We start from the raw sequence: 10329 nt of genomic DNA, 5'->3' as shown, positions 1-10329 counted from the left end.
CTATATATATATATATATATTAGAATCACCCAAGTAGGGGGAATGTCTCCAGTATTCATCTGCATCTTTTAGAGATTTGCTGATTATCTTGATGACAAAACATTCTATTTAAAATGAAAGATGTATCTACTTGTATTCAGACACATTCCCAAGTTCTTCTGATTTATACTAAATGTCTGAAATTAGTGAGAACACGAACGAACATACTCAAGTTACCTTTGATTGAAAAAGACTAAGAAGTTCCTATAATAAAAGAGCTGTCTTGCAGAGATCATTTTGAAGATCGATTGTTTGGGCATATTTCTGATTTTGTGTTCCTTCACTGATGAAAACAGACTATAATCTTTACAAACTTTGAAACTGTGGAAAGAGACTTGAAGAGGTTACTTAGTCAAGTGCTTGCTATAGAAGCATGAAGAACTGATTTCAGATTCCCTGCCCACACAGAAGCAACTAATGAGAGACTTTTTCTGTTTAGATCCATGTATTTCTGTGAGGACTCATGTCTATTAGGGATAGTTATTATCTCTCTTAGTTTATAAATCATCTGAATTATGATCAAATAGTTGAACTTATATACCATAAAATTCTAAATCTAGACTTAGAAGTTGATAATGATCAAATATTTCCTAAACATATCACTAAATAAAACTTTCACTTAAAGTGTTTTTATTTGAACTATTTTTCTTTTAAAATTTCAACTGAGTTTTAAAAAAATGCATGTGGTATATCATTAGAACAAACACATATACTATATATTTGTTTCTGAAGTATGTATATGCAAGTTAATGTACAAATATGGGGACTTTGTGTTCAAAATATTTTTACAAAGAATATATAATCAGACAGTTGGGTATGGTGGTGCATGCCTTTAATCCTAGCACTGGGGAAGCAGAGTCAGGTGGATCTCTATGAGTTAGTGGTCAACCTGGTCTCCAAAGTGAGTTCTAGGACAGCCAAGACTGTTACATAGAGAAACTCTGTCTTGAAAAGCAAGCAAACAACAAACAAAAACCCCAAGACTAAAAAAAATAAAGAATAAGTACTGTACAGATTTAGAAACTATTACAAAATGAAAACAAAACAAAACAACAGCAACAAAGTACACACAGAGAGATTAGAACACAAAAAATTCTGGAAACAGAAGGGAATGACATGTGTGTAGGCAGAGGGCAAACAATTTTCAGAATTGATGAGGTGCTTAGCAGGCCTATGTCCAGCTGAAGGAAGAGGAGGAACCATGAGGTCTTCAAAAAGCCAGTGTGATGTGGAATGTTACCGGTGAAAGTGTCGTCAGCGTAGACGTCAAGTAGGAAACGGATCATCACTCTGCAGAGCCAGGAGAATGGGAGAGAGGGAGGAGCAGCTGGAAGAGTAGGGTGGTATTACTAAAGATAGGACCAAGCAGACACATGTTAGAGGAGAGTCAATAGATGAAAACTGTAAGAAGAGCAATTGATTTGGGAAGTCGGGGTGAGGCAGGAAGGGGAATAGCCACACCGCTTGGAGGTGGCACTCAAAAAAGGCTAGAGAGCACATTGTAAGTCAGTAATTGGGTGACTTTTCTCTGAGAAATCAACAAAATATCTTCTCACTTCAGACAAAGCACCACGAGCAGAAATAGACCAAAGTTCTACTCACGTTGGCTGGATGAATCTAAGAGTCTACCCACAGTTACGTAGATGAAAGTGAGTGAGGGATTATTTGCAGGAACAAGAGGAATTTATAGGCTGCTACATGACTGAACAAAAAAAGATCTAACTCTCCAGCAAGCATTGACTGTCCGTATTTCGTTGGGAACGGTCAAGTTCCCAGCAACCCTCTCTCCCCTAGTAACCATGAACAATTATAAATCTTGAGGAAGGAACCAGCCTTGGGAGCTCCACCACACATGACAGAAACACATCAGGTTCGATTTTGAGCAGAACTCCTTTTGGTATCACAGCTGACAGTTCAAGAGGCCATGACTAGCCAGAAGACAGATTTGCAGGACAGCAGTGAAGATAAGAGCTGGAGAATCAGGTTTCACCTAGCCCTGTCGCAGTTGATGAAGTGGTTAGGGAGTTTCATAAGTTCATGGATTTCTAGACTGCAGAGATCACATGTCAGATAATAGGAATGGACCTGGTATCAAACAGATCCTGAGATAACTGAGTTGTCAGCAGGGACATTAATTTATATCAGAGACAAGTAGTGAATTGCAAAACGTTGGGGATTGGTGAGAGAAAAATGTAGGAGCCGGCAAATAATGGATGAGCAGAAATTGAGGATCTTGTTTGTAATCACCACAATTCAGCAGTTGGCATAGGGCTTCAAAGGCAGCCTGGAAGGGGAAGTGAGGTCAAGAGAAGGCAGAGAAGGTTTCAGGATGGAGGGGGAAGGACAGTGTTGGCAGAGTGTGTGTGAGCAGAGTCGATTTTTAGGATGGGGCATTCTAAAAGGCAATAATGACTATATTCCATAGAAACAAGGGGTTAAAAACAAACAAGAAAAAGAATTGAACAGAGATATGAATGCAGGACCCTTTCCAGTTCTATTGGTAGAAAGACAGAAAGGGAGAGTCAAGAGCTAAGAATGCTATCAGGTACACAGTGTGGGGGTGACCTGGAAAAGAAAGGCTTTGCCTGGGATTCAGCTATAATTTGGAGAAAGTGTTTCATAATGGGGCCTAGCAATCCTTTCAACAGCTCACAATATATAACATGTATGGAACATGACAAATATTGTCAATGTAGACAACTTGTGTTTTCCCATCCATTAGAAATAAATTTCACGTTAAAATATTTATAAATATTATCAAGAATCAATTTGTGGGGTGATGTTGCTTAGTTGGTAGAGTTCTTTTCTAGCCCATAAGACATCCCAGGTCAGTCCACAGCACCACATGAACCAAGCATAGTTCATAGTTGCCGGTCCTGCAATCTAAGGACCTGCAAGATAGAGTCAGGAGGATTTGGAGATCAAAGTCATCTGTGGCTACATACCGAATTCAAGACCAGACCGCAATGTGTGTGACCCTGTCACATAAGTGAACAATGAAGACAGCAGCAACCGCTGTGGACAAGAAGCAGTCGGAAGAGCAGCAAGTGGCAAGATGTTTTTGGGACTGAGTCAGAGTGAGGTGATAGACAGCAGCTTGCACAGACCTTGCCCTATGTTGGCCACTTCTTCATAGATACACAAGCTTTTTAATTTTGCCAACATTTTAGTGCAGGGATGCCACTTACATTTCTACAGTGTGAACGCTTGAATCAGACTCATCAGAACCGTTCCCAGCTCAGTCGACTAAGTGACACCGTTTTAGACCAAGTTGGCATATTCTCTACTTCTTAAAGGTTCCTGTGAAAGCATGGGTTTTAGTCCTCAGAAAATTGAACTGATTTAAAATGTAATTTTTAAGAAACAAATTCAAAAAAATTTTGCTTGCTACAGACCTATTATATGGTCCACTGCAGCTCCCATCTGGCATCTGCAGCAAGGACGGCTCTGCTGGACACTGTTTAAATGCTCCTCATATGGCCCCTAATTCAAAATTAATTGCACCCAGACTAATTTAACCAAAACAGGGTCACATTATTTTCATACCGTCGTACTTTCTCTTTTTTTGATTTCAAAATAAGATGATTTGTCTGCCATTTAGGCACCAATTACCCTTCCAGAACCTGAGAGCTGTGATTTTTCCATTAAAACAGAAACTATGAAACTTGTGGACCATAACCATGCAAACCAATTCCTTTAAGATTTGCAGGAGAGTAACATAATGAAGAACGAGAAAGATTTCTGTGCACCAAGAACCATTGTGGAGTTCATGACATCAACACCTTGAGTAAGCCGACCTTGGCGTCTGCAGGACAGGTGCTTGCCACATTAGCTGGAAAACAGCCAATTTTTGTGCAAATGTTTCTAGTATGTGGTGTAACAGGAAAAACATCTTTGAAGACTGCAGGGCTTCTCGCTCATCTCAGAATAACAGTGGCATAAATTAGCTATCCATTCTATTCTTATTTTATGACAGAAATATTTTGGTTAAGCAGTGCTTCTAATACTTACACCATCTTCAGCTGAATTCATGGAATTTTAGAGGAGTGAGGAGGGATGAATTGAACTGGCCAGATATATAAAATATACTCTTGAAATGTGTCTTTGAAAGTGGGGATTAACAGCAAGTTGAAAGGTTTTATCCAAGAGAACACGGTAAGATGTTTAATATATGATATGTGGTAAGGTTTTCTAATCACGGCTTCAACCGAGATGGCTCCGCTTTGATATAATGGCAATCAGACTGAGAGGAAGAGGTAGTTCTTGAAGGGCTGGAATGAGGGTAATCATCTCTTATCAGGGCAATATAGTAAATAGGTACTTATATATTCATTTTCTAAGGATCAACTGTTGATTCTTCGATCCAAGAGAAAGGAATGGAGAGATAGACGCCCTATTATGTGTCTAACCAAATGGACAGACTGTCTGTCAAACAAACTGGGCCCAAGAAGATCTCAGTGTCAAGATCTATGCAACCTCTGCTGCCGATGGAGTTCCTCATCAGCTGTGGGTTAGGGCCCAGCTGGTGTGGTCAAAGTGAGGAGCCCAGGGCCTGGAGGGTGAGTGATGGTGGCCCAGAGTCCTGAGGCTGTTGAAAAGTTGGAACTCAGCTTCTGGTGGGGCAATGGAGAAGGCCCGGTGTGTGTGGGCCTGAACAGACTTTCAGGAGCAATAAAAGGCTAAAAACAACTGAAAGGAGCATAAAGGTGCAAAGTGACACCTTCTTTTTAAAATCAGGAGTAGCAGCTGGATGTACCCCTCCTCCTAGGTATGAAAAGGAATACATTCTGGGCAGAGAATGGCTTCGGTGACCATATGTGAATAATCGTGTGAAACCTTAGAATGTTGTCTGGCAGAGAGGACAGTGTGGATGGTCGAATCTAGATTAATTTTCATAGTCTGTGTTCTTTCTTGCTTAGTACTTTCCCTAGAAGTATCAAAGTAAATTAGAGTCTTACAGTGCATAATGAGAAATGTCTTGCTTTTTAAATTCACTTGATGACCTAAATTGCTTATTGTGCTAAAGCCATGTGACCAAAGAGAACACACAAATAAAGGCACATGACAAAGAAGAAAAATTACTCTTAGGACTTCCGTATTCTTACTAGCATTTTAAAAAATAATAATATCATTTATCATTAAATTATTATCACAATTCAAAACATAAGGGAAACCAAAAGAAGCCCTCACATACAGAGAATGAAGGAAGTCTGCTCCAAGGCCTGCATCTACTTCTCGACTCGAGAACTCTGTGGTAGTCGGGACATGAACTGTCAGCTTCAGTCTCCTGTGGGTGTTCTGGGAGCATGTAGTGCTCAGTCCCAGAATTAGTGTTACTGTAGCAAACCTAGGATTTCTCAGGATGGTGGTTACACTCCATGAGAGCAAAAGCTGAGAAACCACAGGAAGAAAGCTAAGAAATCCCTGAATAACGCTGGGCATTTCCTCAGAGTTACCAGTTAAACTGACTTTCTGAAGAGAACTAGTTTAGATGTTGGGACAGAGCACTGGTTTAGGAACATTGAGGAGCTGATTTCTTTAAAAAACAAATCAGTTTGGAAAGGATTGCTCTTTTACAAAGTAAGATGTCTAATCAGGGTGTTCCCTTCTGTCCCCAGATATTATGGCATGGATATACAACCTGCTGACACATACACAATTAAAACTAAGAATTTGTGTTTAAAACATAAGAAGAATAGCATCAAAAGTAATGCAATGGTCCTTTAATATCATTGGTCAGGATTTTTTATGACTAGTTCATTGGAGATCCCTCAGAACAAATTATTTCTTTTGATTGTGTAACAAAGAGTTGTAACACAGACCGGATGCATGGCATTCCAAATCTGTGCCAGTTCACCAACTCTTTGCACAAATTTTATCAGTTTCCTCTGGACCTCCACCTTCAGTTCGAAGGTTTGATATCCAAGCAGTGCCAACCGGTGACCCCCTTTTTATGTCGGTTATCAGGCAGTTCTCTCAAAGCCCAAGGTTCTGTGTTCACACTCAGTTCTTGATTCTCACTTTACCTAATATGACCATAATTTTCACTTGTAGACCAGTGGATATTGAATTAGAGATATATAGGATACTATATAATCATATATCTTCAATGACTGCAATAATTAGCATGCTTAAAAACTCAGAATTTGAAATATATATTTGATGGATAAAATGAATGCCTGAGCCAGAGAAAAGTTTGATTGTAACATAGAGATACAGTTGGGATGTTAAATGAGGAGTTTTCCTAGATGTGACTATTACTCAGAATTTTCTCCACACTAAGACTGGATGAGACAACATCAGTCCAGGATTCATGCTAACCACAGGTTAGCGGACAAGTAATAGCAACAGTAAGAGACATAGTATATAACAAGATGGTAAGCACAACAACAGTAGGAAGTAAGGATGCGGTACCCAGAATTCAGGGGAAGTGGACCGTCAACCCAGGGATAACTGGAATACAGCTATCACCACTTACAGAGTAAGTGAGTCTCCAGGGGACCTTCTAGTCAACACACGAAGGTAGAAGCTGTGCTCTAAATGAAAGCTGAATATGTAGCGAAGTGAAGTCTGTGATCCGTGAAGCGAAAGGGAAATTCAGAGTAGAAGCATTTGAGAACCATAAGAGGGGACTTGGGAAATGAGAGAACTGGAAGTTGACAGATGGCAACTGGGCAATGGAGAAATCACTGTGGGAATTTTATTGTAGCGGAAAATAAATTGTAATTTAAGATATGGGAACCCAGACTCCTGATAATCCAAACTCAGGAAAAAGGGATGAGAAGATGGGATTGGGTTAGTGACTTATGGGACATGCAACTCCTTTGTTTGAGGTTGGGGACTGGGGTCAGGACCTAGTTATGAGTAAAGTAAAGCCTTAGAAAACCACACAGGGCTCTACTAGAGGAGACTCTCTTTAGGAAGTTCTTTCAGTAGAAGGAAGTTATTAATTTATGAAATGCTGTTGTGTTTCTAAAATATCCACTTCTACAAATGTTTTCACCAAGGAGTGCAGGGTTGTTTTTTTTCTTTTTTAACATAAACACTAGACCATCATCATTAGTTTTTTTTTTTTTACTGTGACTTCATGACAAAGATCTCAATCTAAGAATGTCTAAAGTCTCTTCTTTAGAATTTGGAGTATAATTTCCACAAACTGCCTGATTTTCACCATCATTTTTATTTATTCGTTTGCTTAAAGCATTGGAGATATGTTTTGTTTCATTTTGTATTGTTTGGGTACCAGAGAAGGAGCGGGAATGGAGCATACACAGTGCAAACATGGAGGCCAGAGGAAAACTTACAGAGTTCAGTTTTCTTAGTTCTTTGTGGTTTGTGAATGAGTCAAATGTAAAGTCGTCAAATAAAAACTTGTGGATCCCAGGGACCAAACTCAGGTCATCATGTTTTGCAACAAGTGCCTTTATCCACTGTCATCCCAGGGGTCCCTCGATGTTTTCGTGTTATCAGTTGGATTTGGTATGAAGAAAGTCATTAAACTATTTTTTCTATTAATCTAATTTATTTTTCACTACTGAGAAACTATGATTTAAAATCTATCTTAGCATTAATATATTTTCCAAAAGCATGTAATTACAAATCAAGAGGCTATGCAGATATTGAATCTTCATCGTTTCAAAAACTGTGAGATGATACTGCCTTGACACAGATTTAAAATTTCATAATATGCCATGAGTGTATATTTTGTAGCTTATGAGCGAATTAATTTAAGCCGTATGATGCTAAATAGTTGCATTTACTATCAGAACTCAAGTGGTCCTTTGAGAAGTCCCTGGCAGTATTACTTAGCTTCCATCCTTTGATTTTAGAAAAGGGACTTGAGAATTATCTATAAATGACTCACCGCATTATTTTAATCCTCTACATAAACATCTTGAGACGTTGTATTTGACAGTCTGAGGCTGTTATATATTTGCATTGACACACAACAGTGTCTGGGATAGATTTTTAGGATGAAACAGTCATCACCACACGATGTTGCTTGACTAGCTGGAAAAAGCTCAGGGCATACAATTTAAATCACACTTAATTGGTTCATGAAGCTGTGGGGTTGAGCCTGCTTGATCTGGTTTCTCTTGGTCTAAACTGGACTCCTATAGATGTGCTTCACCTCAGCTTACACAACTGGTACCCTAGGTAAACAGAAGCTCATGGTCAGCTTCCCTCATGCTATGCTACATATGTTCTCATCACTTCATGGGAATGCAGACCTGAGAAAATAAACAACAGTGTGGATTGTTCACCCTCCAGATGTGTCAATATCCTGTTGATTCAAAAGGAAGCCATGTGGGTATGTAAAAAGTTAAAGCAATAGGACCTGGTAAAATTGCATACAATGGACATAGATAACAAGGACACAACTGATCTGTAACCTTCAGTGAGGTCACTATTCTGTGCAGACAGACAGGACAAATGAATTACAGAATGACATAAAGATTATGGCGGTGGTGGCCAGGAGTTCTAGCCGCACCATTTTTTCTTTGTTAACTTGGGTGAATCAGGTCATCATACTGGCCTCTCATTTCTTTACATATACTTCCCAAGATTCATAAGCCTTTTGTTCTATAAAACCAAGATTTAATGTGTTAAATTCTATACATAATATGTATGAGGAACTTTAGAGACAAACTCAATGTGTTGTCCTTGTCATTTCTCTAACAGGCATTTATTTGGGGCTGATAATTTACATGTGCTTGCCATTTCAGAGTCACCATGCAGACAGAGTCAAGAAACTTCGCCCTGCTCAAGGTGGCCTGGATTCAAGAATACCAGTGGGTTTTCGAAATGATCTGGTTGATGTGGAGAGGCAGAAGAACAAGCAGGGGCCACTGGAGTAGCAAGCAACAAGGTGATTGCAGGTCAGTTAAGCCATCCACTATTGTTACCTACCTATCTGACAAGGGGACGATGCAGAATTTCTTGCTTCCATATTGTTTGGAATACACAGCACATGTGTAGCAATCAGAGGCCAATGCTGCAGATCTTCCTTGGGGCTTTTCTTTATTTTTTTTTTCAAGACATATCTTTTTATTTTATGTCAATGGGTTTTGCCTGCATGTTTATCTGTGTATCACATGCATTCAGAATCCTGGAAGGCTAGAAGAAAGAGTTTCTCCAGAGATTGGAAGTACAGAGAATTATATTCACCCTATAGGTACTGAGAGAACCTGAGTCCTCTATGAGAACAACACTCAAGTACTCAAGCACTAAAAAGTCCTTGGAGTTCTCCAACTTACTTTATGAGGTAGGGTCTCTCTCTGAACCTGGATCTCATCAATTCATCCAGGCTAGCTGGCTAGCCAGGGACCTTCCTGTCTCTGCCGCCTCCAACTCTTGAGTTACTCAAGCACATCAATGTTCCTGCCTTTCTATGTGGCTGCCCGGACTCTAAACTCAGGTCCTCATGCCTTGCAGAAGAAAATTTTCTGACAGCCATCTCCCTAGCCCCAATCACAATATTCTATATTTTCACTAGATGAATAAGGAAGTTTTTTTTGGGTTGAAAGAGCTGATGGTAACTGAGTTTCAACCAATGCTTAGACCTTACCACAGAGAAGTTTCTTCATTCAGTGTATGATGGTAAACACAGAAACTCATAGTCAACATACAGAAAATAAGTGACTGAGGAGGACTCAGACACAAATGAGATATCCATGTCTTTTGTCAGGAAGCTCAGGGATCATCATGGAGATTAAGGATGGTGAGATCCAGAGGTTGGAGAGGATCAGAGCAAGTGTCTTCTGGACATGACAGTGTGACTCTGCTTGTAAACTCACAGTGGTGGTTGCTGTCTGTACAAGTGCTGCACAAGGACCAAGCTCATCTTCAGTTTAGCATGCAGTGAAAAAGGTTCATCAAGCCTTGGACAGATGATAACTTCTGGAGGAGGAAGAATTAGGTTTCTTTAAGGGTATAGATTCTGGTAGATCGACCACCCTACCCTCAACTGGATGGTTCCATACCCAGGACTAAATGCACAGCACAAATTGGAGTCAATGGGTTACTCTGAAAATAAATTTAACTGCGAGGGGTACACCCACACTCTGAGACAATGGGTATGATCTTTCGGGAATTCACCAAGGCCAGCTGGCCTGGGTCTGAAAAAGCATGGGATAAAACCGGACTTGCTGAACATAGCGGACAAGGAGGACTACTGAAAACTCAAGAACAATGGCAATGGGTTTTTGATCCTACTGCACGTGCTGGCTTTGGGGGGGCCTGGGCAGTTTGGATGCTCAACTTACTGAACCTGGATGGAGGTGGGCGGTC

General features: G+C 40.0%; 1 protein-coding gene across 1 annotated transcript in view; it reads left to right on the top strand.

The window, feature by feature from the left end:
• Positions 1 to 10329, top strand: part of Themis (thymocyte selection associated) — a 203027-nt gene that overhangs the window by 182876 nt on the left and 9822 nt on the right. The window contains exon 5 of the mRNA XM_026787485.1: positions 8766 to 8908. Coding sequence (XP_026643286.1) covers positions 8766 to 8897 — 132 coding nt within the window. The 3' untranslated portion in view covers positions 8898 to 8908. The remainder of the gene's footprint in view (positions 1 to 8765; positions 8909 to 10329) is intronic.

This window comes from Microtus ochrogaster, linkage group LG9 (assembly GCF_000317375.1).
Source record: "Microtus ochrogaster isolate Prairie Vole_2 linkage group LG9, MicOch1.0, whole genome shotgun sequence".
Classification (NCBI taxonomy): domain Eukaryota; kingdom Metazoa; phylum Chordata; class Mammalia; order Rodentia; family Cricetidae; genus Microtus; species Microtus ochrogaster.
Note: the sequence above shows the minus strand (reverse complement) of the source record. Positions and strands in the feature narration are given on the sequence as shown.